This window comes from Rhincodon typus, chromosome 36 (assembly GCF_021869965.1).
Source record: "Rhincodon typus isolate 14 chromosome 36, sRhiTyp1.1, whole genome shotgun sequence".
Lineage (NCBI taxonomy): Eukaryota > Metazoa > Chordata > Chondrichthyes > Orectolobiformes > Rhincodontidae > Rhincodon > Rhincodon typus.
Window position 1 is genome coordinate 5,290,138 of NC_063367.1, and position 16,548 is coordinate 5,306,685.

The window sequence follows — 16,548 nt, forward strand, 5'->3', positions numbered from 1 at the left end:
ATAGTTTCAAGATTTGGCATTGTCCTTCTAGGTTCCTTCACCAGTATGAATCGTTTTGCTTCCTATGCCATTAACAATCTTTTATTGTTTTAAACACAATTTTAAACTCATCTCAACTGTTTAAACTCAAAGAAATACAAACCAAGTTTGTACAACCTCTCTCCATTGTTTATCCCTATTAGCCCATGTGTCGTTGTGTTGAATTTGCAGTGTACCCCTCTGAGATCATGTCTTTCCTGAGGTATAGTACCCAGAACTGAATACAGTGCTGCAGGCTGGACTTGCCTAAGGCTGAGTGCAGCTAAAGCATCACCCTTCACATTTGAATTACAATTATTTTAAAGATAAAATGAGTTCTGTATCTATATATTAGGTTTTGGATTTGGTGGATTTTAGTGATTTGTGTATCTGTGTCTCTAGTTTTATCCAGCACTGCACTTTCCCCATTTAACATATTCTGTTACTTTCTCTCTCCAAAATTATGTAACCTTATGCTTCCATCTATTGAACTCAATTTGCCATATATTAGTCTATTCACTTCATGTTTGTGAGCCTTTGTAACTTCCTATACTAATCCATACATTAGTGTCATATGAAAGCTAATGTCTTCCTTCACAGAAGCTGAAGCCCCAGGGATGTTACTTGTGATCTCTGTGGGACATGGGACATATTTTTATCCATACCCTGTATGCTGATTACTAACTCATTTAACAAGGTTACCCCATACCTTTTACTGATATATTATGTAGAACCTTACTAAATGCATCTGGAAGTCCATGTAGAAAGCACCCATTTCACCCTTTTATTTCCTATGCTGATGACTCCTCAAAATTCAGTTAATAGGACATGATCTCACCATCACAATTCCAAGTTGACTTTGATCAGCTTACTTTTGCCCAAGTTGCTCAGTCATTCTAAACCTGGTGAAAGATTCCAATAATTTCCCCTCAGGCTCTTGACAAGCTTTAATAATGGAGTGATGTTTCCAAGTTTTCAATCTTTTGGCACAATTCCTGAATCCAGAGAGCTTTAGAGAATTGTGGCTTTGTCTGCTTTGCTCTCATTCAGAGCACACAAGCCATCAGGCTGTGGAAATTGTCTAAAGCCCTTTTACCTTTCCAGATGTGAAAAAAGTACAAATGGACAAGGCTACATGCTGTTAAACGCATTGGGAATAGTTAGAGTAACCAGCATATCTGGATTCCATTATGTTTGCATTATTGCTGATATTATAAATTAGTAAAATCATAGATCCCAACAAGTCCACACTGACCCTCGGAGCATCCCACCAGACCCAGACCCATCCAATCTACACATCCCTGAACGCTACAGACAATTTATCATGGCCAATCCACCTAGCCTGCACAAGTTTGGACTGAGAGGAAACTGGAGCACCCAGAGGAAACCCAATCAGACACGGGGAGAATGTGCACACTCCACACAGACAGTCGCCAGAGGGTGGAATTGAACCCGGGTCCTTGGTGCTGTGAGGCAGCAGTGCTAACCACTGAGCCGCTGTGCCGTAATTCTGGATAGGAGCAAAACGATGCCTAGTTCTGTTGGTAACAATAGAACTTCCTAGGGTGTCTGACCATGTTATTGCACCTGTATTCAACCTTACTCTCAGTGGTGTTGCTTGCCAATGTGTCCGACTATATGATATTGCACCTGTGTCCAACCTTTCTGTTATTTGTAAAACATAATTTTTTGTCTTGTATCTTAAAGTTAGCGTCTTTGCTTTATGAGCCCAAATTGTCATTATGGAAAAAAAATCTGCTCAGAAAAATAGATATTGTGACTTGATATTTCATGCAAATTTTGATTTTTTTCATTGGGCTGTACTCGGTTGCTATCAATGAATTGAATAGTGTAAATGGGATAAGAGGATGTGCCAGAACTACCTCTTCACAGGGTCCCAATGAAATGAGAAAAGGCATGTGATCTTTCTGGAGATGAAGGTGCTGTTTCTTCACATGCAGTTTGAGTCTTAAGCTGCATCAAGAAGTTGATGTGAACAGTTGCTGGTGGCTGGTCAAGAACATGTATACTATGTTAACAGTATCAGAAGTGGTTCTTGATGTTTACAGTCATATCCGTCTGACACACAAACCAGCCCTTCAGAAGGATGGAGTATTAATGTCAAAAGGAGGAAGGAAGTCGTAACCAAATAACACAGCTGCTTCCAACTTTTCTCCTATTTCCCAGAATATGTCTATAATAAATCTCTCACATCTGAATAAGTTTCCTGCCTACAAAACCTTAATGTCATATTTTTATCACAATTTTATCTTTTTGTTATAGTCTTGACCCCACATTTGTAAGGCACACTACCTTCTTGTCTCAGCGATGTTCCATTGGAAGTGACATTATAGTGTATAGGTTTGCCTTCTCTTGTGGTGGAGAGAAATTCCTCAATGTAAATTAAACAGCATTGCTGTCCAAATAGCTGTAGTGTTTTATTACCTAACTGGAATTCTAACGTATTCTAAAAAAATAAGGGCTGTATTTTTATGATTTGGGTAACAGGGACTGAATTATACTCTCGCACCTGGTCCAATTATCCCGTTTTTTAATCTCTGCTTCATCTGAGGACTCAACTGCTACTTGACTCCCAGTGTGCAACACCATGGGAGATCAATTAAGAACAGTTCAACACATTTCAGGAGCTGTGCTGGCAGTAGGGCTTCTGATTTAAACTAAAACAAGGGAACGGCATTGAAACTTGAGAGCAGCGCCAAGCATATGTGCAGAGTTTGAGTCAAGAGATTTTAGACTATGGTAAAAAGACCTTCGGCCCATCTTGTCTCAGCTGGTCATCAAGGGGCTATATGTTCTAATGCTGTTTTTCTGCTTTCGTGGCCTGTAGCCTTGCGTGTTATGGCACTTCAAGTGGTCATTTACATACTACTTCAAAGTCTTAAGGTTTTCCCTATCACCCTTTTTTAGTCAGAGTTCAGATACCCACCATCCTTTGGGTGAAAACATTTTTCCTCACATCCCTTCTACACCACCTGTGCCTCACCATAAAACTGTCCCCTGGTTATTGATCCCTCTGCCAAGGGGAGTAGTGTTACCCTTTCTATGCCTCACAGATCCAAACAGTTTTAAATACTGTGTCGGGGTGCAATAGTCATTAGTGTTTTTGGAGGCACACTGAAGTTATTTTATTCTAAGCAACTGGGTATAGAGCAGGGAAAGCCAATCACATGCTGCACCTGGAAACCTGGTGAAAAGTTTGCACAGATAGAATTTTTCTTTGTCAGATATACATTGCCTGGTTTCAATCTCGCATGACTTTGCTTTATTTAGCTGAAGCCCAAAAAGTTTAAGTTAGTAAAATACTAGACTTGGATATTGTAGAGACCATAAGGAGTAGTGACAGGAGTAGGCTATTTATCTCATCTGCTCTGCTGTGCCATTCAATGAGATCATGGCTAATCCAATAATCCTCAACTGCAAGTTCCGGCCTTTTCCCCATAACGCTTGAGACCCTTAGTCATTAAAAATCTATCTTAACCTTGAGTATTATTAATGAATCAGCCTGTACAGCTTATTACAATAAAGAATGCCACAAATTCACTGTCCTCAGAGAAGTAATTCCTCCTCATATTTATATTAAATGGGCAATTTCTACCTCTGAGATTATGCCCTCTGGGCTTGTACTCTACCACAAGGAACAACAATGTCTTCTGCCGAGCTCCTTTTAAGAATCTTGTGTATTTCGATAAGGTCGTCTTTTATTCTTCTAAATGCCAATGAGAACCAGCCCAATTGACCCAACCTGTCCTTACACTTTTTGAATAAGGGCACTATGTTGACAATTTTCCAGTATCCAGAATAGATTGAGTGAATCTTGTCTGGACAAATCAAATTAATATTTGGAGTCCAATATGACTACTTCAGAACTGAGTTAATTCCATTTCACTCCTCACAGGTGCTGCTAGACTTGCTGAGTTTCTCCAGCATTTTCAGCTTTTATGATAGCATATCTTTCCTTAGATAAGAGGACCACTACTGCTCACAGTAATATAAATGTGATCTGACCTACTGCCTTGTATAATTTTAGTGAGACTTTTTTTATTTTTGAACCCCCATTCCCTTTGAAAAAAAAGCCCACGTTCTATTTGTCTTCTGCATTACCTACTGAACTTGGATGCTAGCTTTTTGTGATTCATGCATGAGGACTCTCATATTCCTATGGGCTACAGTTTTCTGCAGTCTTTGTCCATTTAAATTCAGCTTTTCTATTCTTCTTGCCAAATTGCATCAGCTCATTTTCCCACATTATATTCCATTTGCTGAGTTTTTGCCCACTCATTTAGCCTGTCTACTATTTTCCTGTGTAGACTGTTGTCCTTGAAACTTGCCTTCCTATCTATCTTAATGTCTTCTGTGAAGTTTGCAATTGTACATTCACTGCCCTTGTTCAAGTCAATATGTATATTGCAAATAATTGTGGCCTCGGCAGTATCCTATGACACTCCACTAGTTACAGGTTGCCATCCTGAAAATATTTCTCTTATCTTGACCATCTTGTTTTCTATTAAGTAACCAATACTCCAACAACTAAGTCCTCTCTAATTTTTCCTGCTGATGTGCAGATCTCAGATCCGTGCATACCATTGGCTTCCAGAGGAAGAAGTCAATGTCCCTTGCATGGAAGTGCAGACCCTCCAAGAAGCTGCACGGCCATGCATCTAAGAGGGAACTTTGCCCAATATCATGGACTCATTTTATTAAGTAGCCTTACATGTAGTACCTTATCAAATGCCCTTTAGAAATCCAAATATATTGCATCCATTGGTTCCCCATTAGTTATCCTGCAAATTACCATCTTCAAAGATTTCAAATACATATTTGAGGCATGATTTTCCGTTTATGGAGCCATGATGACTCTGCTTGATTGTATTATTAAATGCTCTGCCAATGTATTCTTTTGTAATCGACATTGCATTTTCCCAATGACAGATGTCAAGCTTACTGGCTTATAGTTCGCTTTTTTTATTGCCTACCTCCCTGTTTGAATAAGGGTGTTACATTGGCAGTTTACCAATTCTCTGAAACATTTCCAGAATCTAAGGATTCATAGAAGACTACTACCAGGGTATCCACAATCTCTGTAGCTACTTCCTTTAAGATCTTAGGATGTAACTCATTAGGTCCAGGAATCTTATTAGCCATTATTCTCATTAATTTCCCAAGTAATTTTCTGTTTTTTTTAATTTGTCTTTGTGCGATGTGGACATTGCTGGCTGGGCCAGCATTTATTTCCTGTACATAGTTGCCCTTGAGGGTGGTGGTGAGCTCCTTTCCTGAACTGCTGCAGTCCACCTGCTGTGGGTTGACTCCAATGCCATTATGGATGGGAATTCCAGGATTTGGACCCAGCAGCAGTGAATGAACAGTGATATATTTCTGAGTCAGGATGGTGAGTGGCTTGGAGGAGAACTTGAAGATGTTGATGTTCCCATATCTGCTGCTCTTGTCCTTCAAGATAGAAGTGGTTGTGGGTTTGGGGGGTGCTGTCTGAGGATCTTTGGTGAATTTCTGCAATGCATCTTGTAGATAGTACACATTGCTGCTACTGAGCATTGGTGGTAGAGGGAGTGGATGCTTGTGGATGCAGTACCAATCATGTAGTTGGCTGTTTCCTGGATGCTGTCAAGCTGCTTGAGTGTTGTTGGGGCTGAACTCATCCCAGCAAGTGGGGAGTATTCCATCACACTCCTGACTTGTGCCTTGTAGATGGTGAACAGGCTTTGAGGAGTCAGGAGGTGAGTTACTCGCTGCAGTATTCCTAGCTTCTGACCTGCTGTTGTAGTCACTCCATTTGAGCTTCTGATCAATGATAACACCCAGGATGTTAATACTGGATTCAGTGATGGTAACACCACAGAATGTCAAGGGGCGATGGTTAGATTGTCTCTTATTGGTGATGGTCATAGCCTGACATTTGTGTGGCACGAATGTCACTTGCCACTTGTCAGCCCAGGCCTGGATATTGTCCAGATCTTGTTGTATTTGGACACGGACTGCTTCAACGTGTGAGGAGCTGAGAATGGTGCTGAACATTTGACCTTATGACGGAGGGAAGGTTATTGATGAAGCAGCTAAAGATGGTTGGGCCTAGGACACAACCCTGAGGAACTCCTGCAGAGATGTCCTGGAGTGGAGATATCTGACCTCCAATAACGATGACCATATCTCTCTGTGTCAGATATGCCTCTAGCCACCAGGGAGTTTGCCCCCAGATTCTCATTGATTCCAGTTTTTGCTAGGGCTCGTTGATGCCACACTTGGTCAAATGTGGCCTTGATGTCAAGGGCTATCACTTTCACCTCCCCTCTGGAATTCAGCTTTTTTGACCATGTTTGAACCAAGACTGTAGCAAAGTCAGGAGTTGAGTGGCCCTGGAGGAACCCAAACTGTTCTTCACAGCACAGGTGCTGCTTGATACCACTGCTGATGACACCTTCCATCACTTTACTGATGAATAACAGTAGACTGATGGGGCAGTAATTGGCCGTGTTGGATTTGTCCAGCTTTTTGAGTACAGGACATACTTGGGCAATTTTCCACATTGTTGGGTAGATGCCAGTGTTGTAACTGCACTGGAACAGCTTGGCTAAGGGAGTGGTGAGTTCTGGAGCACAAGTCTTCAGTACTATTGTTGGAATGTTGTCAGGTCCTGTAGCCTTTGCAGTAGCTAGTGCCTCCAACCTTTTCTTGATATCACGTGGAGTGAATCAAATTGACTGAAGACTGGAATCTGTAATGCTGGGAACCACTGGAGCAGGCGGAGATGGATCATCCACTCGGCACTTCTGGCTGAAGATTACTGCAAAAGCTTCAGCCTTATCTTTTGCACTGATGTGCTGGGCTCTTCCAGCATTGAGGTTGGCAATATTTTTGGAGCCTTCTCCTCCAGTGAGTTGTTTTAATTGTCCACCACCATTTGCGACTGAATGTGGCAGGACTGCAGGGCTTAAATTTGATCTGTTGGTTGTTGGGTCATTTAGCTCTGCCTATCACTTGCTACTTATGCTGTTTTGCATGCAAGCACTGTTTGGTGACTTCACCAGGTTGACACCTCATCTAGCACGCTGTCCTACACTCTTCATTTCATTTAGCCAGGGTTGTGATAGTTATTGCGTTTGTTTCCTCATCCTCCTCACCCAGCCCCTTAATTATTTAATATTTCTGGAATGCTATCAATGCTCTCTACAATGAAGATTGATACAAACTTTTCTACAATTTCATGGTTTCCCCACTATCATTTCCAAAACTTTGTTCTCTAAGGGGACTATTTATACTTTGGCCTTTCTCTTCCTCTTTATATATTTAATTAAGCTCTTGCTGTCTGTTTTATGTTACTTACTAGTTTTCCCTTGTGGTTTATTTCCCACCTGTTATTATTGTGGTCATCATTTGTTGCCTTTTAAAACTTTGCCAAAGCTCTGGTTTACTACTAATCTTTGCCACATTGTATGTTTTTTCTTACAATTTGGTAGTACCCTTGATTAACAATGGTTGGTTTCTCCTGAACCTAGAGTCCTCCTTACTCCCTGGGATATATCTTTGTTTTGACTCATGAATTGTCTGAAATTGCGACATAACAGTGGCAAGTTCCTCGTTGCATGTCCAGTCAGTTCCACCTATCTGTTTCAGCAATAACTTTTGTCTCCTATTGTTGTGTTATGTTTGAAAAATGCCAGTAATGACTGCCTTAGAACTCTGACCAAGTTATAATAGTTATAAACCTGCTCTAATAGGCCTCTGTTCTCACAGCCCCCAAACCCAGCTCTTTAGTTGTCACTGAGAGGTCAACTATTTTCAAGCCTTGGAGCGCTGTTGCATTAGGATAAAAATTTGGGTAGTATTGTCCAATTTGGTATGTGACCCTTTGGTAAAGGGATCTGACGGCTTAGTTTAATGTGCTTTTGTTTTGATAAGCTCAAAGAATTTGTTCAGAGCCCAATGGTCAGATCTGTGTCCTGCAAGAGCTCTTCTCACTTAAACATTGTCTTAACTTATGCCATTACGTTGGCCTTCATACCTGCTCATTTCTAATCTAAGTCTTCTGTTCTTTTATTTCCTATATTTCTTTGCTTTTGGAATGGAGAAGTTGCAACTTCTTTGTGTAAAAGAGAAGGTCGAGAGGAGATTTGTTCAAAATCTGGGGTCTGGACAGAGCAGATAAAGATAAACTTTTACCACTTGAGAAAAGATTGAGAGGGCACATGTTCAAAGCAGTTGGTGGAAGTTGCAAAAGTGATATGAGGAAGAATGTTTTCAAGCAGCACGTAGTTAATTCTGGAATGCACTGCCAGACAGTGTGGTGGAGGTGGGTTCACTTGAGGCCTTCCAAAGAGAATTAGACTGGTACCTGAAAAAAAATGTAAAAAGTCACTAAGAGAAGAATGGACTCATTACTGCCGCAGTGCCCATGGCCCCAAAATTTCAAGATGTGGCTAAACTTAGATTCCCAACCCCTACTTTGAGAAACCTTGTACAAGTAGTACCTGGGTTGTGAATTGCTCTTTTTGAGACCCAGCAGAAATTCCATGGACCAAGTAGCCTCTTTCTGCGCTGTAACAATCCTAAGATTCCCTCACAACATGGGAAAAGAATCAATGTTTGGTATTTTGTCTGTGTTTTATCTAAGTTCTGTCCCTTGGTTGATGGATGTTTGTAACATTTAAGGTAGTGAATATCCAAAATAAAATTTGGAAATTATTTCTACGTTCACCAGACATTCCATAAATTTATGGAATTATTCTTCCTCTTACGTGAGTAGTTCCATTTATCAGTTACAAATACAGTTTTAATCAAAACATTTAGATATTCAGTCACCATTCTCATTTTCAATTTTAGTCCACAAAAATCCATCTGAAGGAATAATAAATAGACTATGTTGCCTATCGTAGTCCCTGTTTATCAGAGGAATTTTCTAGACAACGCACACAGGTTTGTAACTAACTGATCTGTTGTGAGGGTTACATATTACTGGTAAACACCAGCTGCCGAAAGCTTGAGCGTGGGCATGTAATGCTTTTATTTATTATTTCAAATTGTTATCTGATTTACAATGCTAATTTCACATCTATATTCTGCCTGTCATAAATAGGGGAGGCCAGAGGAATACTGCTGTGCAGATATTTTTTATATTTTTCTCGGTTGTTACATGAAGATTTACTGTAACAAATAAGCACCTTTTTTGAGAATGAGCATGCATTTGGATGATAAATGTGCATGCATAACAACTTTCTTGCATTTTATCGACAAATATTTTGCCTGATTTCAATGTGACAGGTAAATAGGTTTGGGGGACACCACCTAAGAGAACAGTGCAGTTATAGAAGAATGGAAGGGTTGAAGACAGTAACAACCATTTCATTGGTATCTGCTGATGCACAATCTTAGAATCTTGCAGCATGGAAGCAGACCATTTGGCTCATTCAGACTTGTGCTGGATGCTTTCAAGATTTACAGCAATTGTGGTGATCCATAAGGCCATAGGAGCAGAAGTAGGCCACTCAGCCCATTGAATCTGCTCCACCATTCAATGAGATAGCTGATCTGATAGTCCTCAACTCCACTTTCCTGCCTTTGCGATATCACCCTTGATTTTCTTACTGATTAAAAATCTGGTTATCTCAGCCATGAATGTACTTAATGACTGAACCTCTACAGCCTTCTGCAGTAAAGAATTCCACAGATGCACACCCTCTGAGGGATGAAATTCCTGCTCTGCCATTTAATGTGATCATGGCTGATCTCATCGTGGCCTTAATTCCACTTTTTCTGTCCACTCTCCATAACCCTTCAACCCGTTACTAATTAAAAATGCCTATCTCCTCCTTCAGTTTACTCGGTGTCCCGGCATTCAACACTGAGTGACCTATTAATTGCTGAACCAGTGGGCGAGCGATAATTCAAACCCCAATGTCATGGAAATAATTTACCTTCTGAATTCTCTGGTAGAAACAGCTATTTGTGATTGCTGTGTGATTTAAGACTTTGTAGCTGTGCCAGTTTGCTGTTTTGCTGCCATACCTGGATTCAGAAAGTGGGGTCTGTTTGAGTTGCTAATCTATCTACAGCGTATTCAAATTCAGAAGGATGGCTAGAAACCCAAGAGTCAGGACTACCTACTCTATATACTAGGTTAATGCCTGGAATGAATGCGTTGTTTTTTGAGGATAGGTTAGACAGACTGGGGTTGTTTCAACTGGAAGAGTGAGGGGTGATTTATTTGAAGTGTAAACAACCCTTATTGGTCTTGACATGGACCTGGATGTTTACTGTTGTGGGTGTATCCTGAAATAGAGGAGATTAAAATTGTGTTTCCATTTTTGGAGAGTTTTTTTTGTGTTGTGAGACTGTAGAACTTTCTGAAGTGGAGGTGAGGTCATTCAGTATTTTTAAAACCAATTATATATAGATTCTTGTTAGGCAAGGGAATCAAAGATTACCAACAGTCAACAGGAATGTGGAATTTGATACACAAGCAGATCATCCATGATCTTATTGAACAGTGGGACAAGGTTGTGGTGCCAAATGGTCTACTCCTATTTGTATGTTTAAAATCTTTCCTTTTGGTCCCCTAATAATGTTACAGGAAATGGGAAACTTAAAGATTATGGGTATCGGGTGTGTGACTGAATCATAGAATCATCATAGAATCCCTACAATGTGGAAGCAGGCCACTCAGCCCACCAAGTCCACACTGACCCTCTCAAGACCATCCTACCATGACCCACCACCCTCCTACCCTATCCCTGTAACCGTGCATTTCTTGTGGCTAATCTGCTGTGGACAATTTAACATGGCTAATCCACCTGACTTGCACATCTTTGGACTGTGGAAGGAAACCAGAGCGCCTGGAGGAAACTCACGCAGACATGGGGAGAATATGCAAACTCCACACAGAGGGTGAAATTGAACCTGGGTTCCTGGCACTGAGGTAACAGTGCTAACCACTGAGCCATTATTGCCACCATCTCATTCAGAAATTCATTGAGCAAGGACATTGTTGACACAGGTGGCACAGTCACTGTTAATAACTCCAGAGGCCCAGGCTAATGCTGTGGGGATGAGGGTTCAAATCCTACCATGGCATTAGTAGTTGTCTTCATAATGGTGAGCATGAACCCATTGTCGATGATAGTAAAAATACATTTGGTTCACTAATGTCCTTTAGGAAACAAAATCTGCAATCCATAGTTGACTTGGCCTAGCCGATATGTGACTCATGATCCACAGGAGTGTGCACTTTAATGTATCCATGCAAGCCACTCAGCTCGGGCTGTTAGGATGGGCAATAAATGCTAACGTTGCCAGTGAAGCCCACATCCCATGCAAGAATAAAACTGAGATTGTTTATCCTATAGGGTTCAATAAGCGAAGACAATGTGATGTATGTGTTCAACTTTAGATTGTTTCATGACTTTTGGGCAAAGAGTTTTGGAGTATGATCCAGAGTTGAAGTTTGACCTGAGTGTTTATAAAGTCACAAGATATGTGTATGATTTACTTTCGATTATATTGGCTGAGGATGACATCTATTCTGGGTCATGAGTCTCTGCCATGAGTCTTCATGTGACTGTACAGGTGCATTTTCGATTTGCATTATTTTTAATGTTTCATAACAGAATTGTCTATATTATAGATTGCCATGTGCCCTATATTGGAGACACTTAGGAGTTGATTTGTAAATCCTTCCAGGTCAAAATTGTTGAATTCAGTGGACTGAGTGATCCAACCATGATTTCAGTTTTTCATTTTCATACCTTAAAGCAGCTAGTTAGGTCAGGTTTCAACTCATTGTTGGATCTGTCACAGCTTGAGCATGTGAATGTTGTAAACAAAACGCAATTCATTTTAATGAACCTTTGCTGTCAAGAGGGATGTGATCACTCCATCCTTGACCCATAGTTTTAAAAAACAGTAACTTTCTGTTCAGTTCTGCAGCAAAACTGATCTTCTGGACAAGTATCTGTGCACATTGTTGTATGTCTATCTCTACAACACCATATGCTGTAACCCTCCACACACTATGTCCAACCAGGAAATGTGTGATTTGAATGCTCGCAGTGATGATGCTTGACCATTCATTAATTATCCCGATGAATATGCAATGCATGGTCTGATCAATGTTCTCCAAAATCATCTTCAAGTACAAAATTAATTTCTTCTGATGTTTAGTAACATGGCTTTTCAAACTTGGAGCTTGAGAATTAAATGTACGTTGTGTGTGGTTAAACTGACTATTTTTGCTTGCAGGCAGAAACATTAAAGGAACGCTACCAGAAAATTGGGGATACAAAACGAAACACTCCGATTGAAGTTCTCTGTGAGAGCTTTCCAGGTATGGGTCACACTGTAGATGGGCTCCTGGAAGCTTTGTTTGCATTATGCCAAGAATTGCTGAATTTCTTGAGATTCTTAATATGAAAGAGCTCCAGAAACACACTACAAGGTGTAGCAGTGAAAAAAGTGTGTCCGCAGATTGGTGGATCTCTTCAGTTGATTATCCCTTGCTGTCCTTGATGTTAAACTCTGCTGACAGCTGCTGCTACTTTATTGAGTTAACCTATTTCAAGTTTCCTTTGCTTTCCCACTGAGTAATTATCGAACTCTTCACACATGGAGCTGTATTTCTTGCTGAAGAATGAACAATACTTCAGGCTGCTGACAATCTTTGCACTAGTTTTAAACCTTTTGAGTCAGAGGTTTGTATCAATCTTAAGCCTGAGATCAAATACAAGCACCAAACAAGGAACTTGGAGAATGTACAACAACAGGATCATGAATTTTAATTATTTTTATGCTGCACAAAGTATAGGGACATTGATTTGAGTCTTAAAGAAATAAGCCATTCCAAGGTTACTACTAATGGTTATTATATATTAACGCTTCCGTATTACAGTAATTTTTTTCACTGTGCATTTTAATAACAGTTGTCTGTTGAATTGACTGAATTCTTAATCAGAACATCAGCGGCCTTCAGAGATTTGTTCATCAATGTAGAAATTGTTTCAATCTTTCCCTACTTCACTTTCCTACAAGAGTTCTTTGTCAGGTTAGCCTGAATTCACCGTTTTGAGGGTCCGTTAGTTATTTATTTATGGAGAAGGTTGTATCATATGTGCAGTTAACAATAGTGAAACCTTTCCTCAGACATCAAGTTATGGGCAGTAGAGCCATGATCTCACTGAATGATGAAGTTGGTTCAAGGGGCTAATTTGCCTGAATCTATTCGTTTATATGTAGCCTATAGCTAATGCTTAGATTTGGCACCACCTTAAACTTTGTTCAGTGCTTTACTTATTCGTTACTGAGTTGATTATTTAGCACTCCTTTGATTACCTCACTGAAGTTCTGGTGTGAGATAGGGGATCTCAGACAATGGCCTTTTTAGAATCTTGAGGGCTCCTCAGTGATGAGGATGAACTTGGTTAGGTATAGACCAGTCCAGGATTCCGCTGACTGAATTGATTGCAGTGTTCTTGGGATGTTACGTTGCCCTAGAATAATAGTGTCAAGTACTTTCAGTGGGATTTTGTCGAGGGGTTTTGTTTGTATTTAGTTGGTGAAATAAACCAGCTGGTCCCTGCTGGATAGCAGGAGCATGCTATTCCACCGAGTATGAGCATAGAAGTCTTCCAAAGATGATAAATCTGTTCCTTTATTTGGAACAAACTACATTTTAGAATTGTACACTCAGGTCTACAGAACAGAAAAAGGTCCTTCACCCCATCAAGTCTGTGCCAGTCAAAAACCAGCACTTAAGTATTTTAGTTTTCATAATGAAAATACATAAGCATATCTTACGTCGATGCTGAGGGTGTCACTGTCCTTCCCAATATCCACCTTATCATAGACCTCCTCTGATGACCTTTGTGCCCCTGTTCCTTTCCAATTTTCTTTAGATTCATAAGCTGTTGAATATTTGTTCAGTTCCATCCTGCACTTTGCCTTTGGATTGGTGCCTAAGAGAATGTAGCACCAACAGAAGAGCAGTAATCAAAAAGGAATACCAGTCTTCATTGAAGAATTTGAAGCATGAACTATTGCTCAGTAGTTGTTTGGAAAATCTCAACCTAGAATGAGAGAGTTGGTCGAAACAGATCCTCATTCGGTGCAGTGGATCCACTGAAGGAGAGCAGTAATCCCCTTCTGTCATGATCCTTACTGTTATGATACCTTCATGACCTCACCATGACCTTTCCAAAGTGGCAATTTATGAGCCTTTATAGACAAGTCAATTTAGAATAAAGCTGTAAAACTGAAGTTCCAAGTAAGAAATATTTGAACGGGAGTAGCAGCTTTTTGCATCAGTACTTAGTGCTGTTTACTTGCATTTATTTGAAATAACTTAATTGTGTAGAATAGAATAGGAACAGTATTCCCCAACAGAAGTTGAAAATCCAATATTTTTCTCTAAATGCATAGGTTACTTTTGCGCTACTTGTAGCGTGTCTGTAACTTGAGCCCTATAGAGCTAATAACATATGAATTGAGTTGGCTTGCAGGAATTACTGTGTAATTTATAACAAGTTCTAATTACTATATCAGTAGACAGAACTGTGCCGTCAGTCTTTGTACCATGTGTGTTTACCTCTTTGTGGGTTGTATCTGAGGTTTGTTCTCCAAGTGAAAGGACACCATTCCTTTAACTACTCAATCCTATAGGTCATTGTCGCCTTCATTCCTCTATGTTAGTTGTTTGGTCGTCTTTTGTAAAGATACAGCTGTTTGGTTGACCAGCCAACATGGAGACCACTCCCAATGAATACAGTACATTTAGTTTAGGCAATAGGTATGTTCCACCAACGTAATTGAGCATTTCTGTTAAAAGACGCCAGTAACTAACTTTATTTCTCCTATCTCTTTATTATACACCACCTGACCTGTTCTCCTCCATAATCCTGCAGTGATTAGAAGTTTTGGAAGTTTTGAATATTTATTTGAGCAAATCCAAGGGTCAGTAACTCATCATTTGAATAAGCACTTTACAAATCTTCTGGCCTCTATTGAGTTCATCAATTTTAGATCATAATCTTGGCTTCTGTTTGCTTAGACTGCAGGTGCTGATGATGGTCCTGGGTGTCATGTTTTGATAATTTTGTGTCTTTTTGGTACCTCCTTTTGCTTTGTACCATTAACTCCTGTCAAACATTCACTCCTGATCTCCAGTTTGTAACAGAACTTTCCTCCTCTTCTTTGTGCCCCATGCCCCTCCAATTTTTCAGTGTTTCTGTATTTGATTATGAACTGTTCAACGTCTAACTGCTTCCAGTTCCAGTGAAAGATCATTGATCTGAAATTGTTAATTATCTTTCTGCATGGATGCTGCCTGACCTGCTGGATGTGTTGTGGCATTTACTGCTTTATTTTTGACTGCTTTGTCTTTTTCTTCACAGAGGAGATGGCGACGTACCTCCGCTACGTGAGGAGGTTAGACTTCTTCGAAAAACCAGACTACCAGTATTTACGCACACTATTGACAGATCTTTTTGAAAGAAAGGGCTATGCTTTTGATTATGCATACGACTGGGTTGGCAGGCAAATAGTAAGTGACAAAGTTGCTATTATGATTCTGTAAAAAGGGAGCAAATTATTCTGTTGAGGTTGAGATGTCCAATCTCTAAGGCGTGGAGTGGACAGGAATTCATTCATTATCCAGGCAGTAAGCTTCTAACAAAAGAAATTAAATTCAAGATTTCAGATGTTAAATGCAAGTGTTATGAAACAACAGCTTTTGATTTTTAATGGAAGGACTAAGAAAGGATTTGTATTTATGTCGAACCTTTTATGATGCTCCAAATGCTTGGCAAATAAGTACTTTTGAAGTGTTGTCATCTTGCAATGTTGGGAAGTTTCACAGCCAATTGGTTGAGAACATGGTCACACAAACAGTAATGCAATATGCAGCTAGGCACATTATCGTGTTTTAGTGATGTAGGCTTTGGAATAGATAATGGCCAGGAGAATTTCTCTGTTCATTTTTGAATCGTGCTATGCTATAGTTAGAACAAATCTGGAAGAGCAGATGCTATCTCCTTTTAATGCCTCAATTTAAATATGGCACCTCTCATAATGTCTTCATCCCTTCAAAACTGTGCTGGAATGTCAGCTTAGATTACAGCATTGGTCCATTATTCCTGAGGAATACTAACTGATGTCCAGAGCATGTCAGGCCTAGCCTGGTTTCACTTAGGGACAGATAGTTAGCTTGGATGAGTTCTGGATCTGCATTTATTCATAAATTACCATATATAACTGTGTAGAAGTCTAATTTCTAAGACTGAATTTTTGGTCAAAGTAATCGGGGTCAGAGACTGGGTTCAGCTTTAAGGCAAGGAACATTTTGGAGGGAATGAAATCCACTGCCCCCTCACTGTTGCGGAGTTGCCAGGTCAGAGATGGAAATTGGAGACTGTTCCTGCCACTTTTAACCCCAATTGGAGCCAAAAGTACATGCAAGAGGTCTGAACTGCCATCTTCAGTAGTATGCTACTCTATGATTCTATCAAGTAGCTT

General features: G+C 40.0%; 1 protein-coding gene across 3 annotated transcripts in view; it reads left to right on the plus strand.

Moving 5' to 3' along the window:
* The window catches only part of LOC109934754 (casein kinase I-like), a 193,053-nt gene that overhangs the window by 135,975 nt on the left and 40,530 nt on the right, over nucleotides 1-16,548 (plus strand). For all 3 annotated transcript variants that reach the window (XM_048617262.1, XM_048617260.1, XM_048617261.1), the window contains 2 exons: nucleotides 12,286-12,370; nucleotides 15,429-15,577. In XM_048617262.1, coding sequence (XP_048473219.1) covers nucleotides 12,286-12,370; nucleotides 15,429-15,577 — 234 coding nt within the window. The remainder of the gene's footprint in view (nucleotides 1-12,285; nucleotides 12,371-15,428; nucleotides 15,578-16,548) is intronic.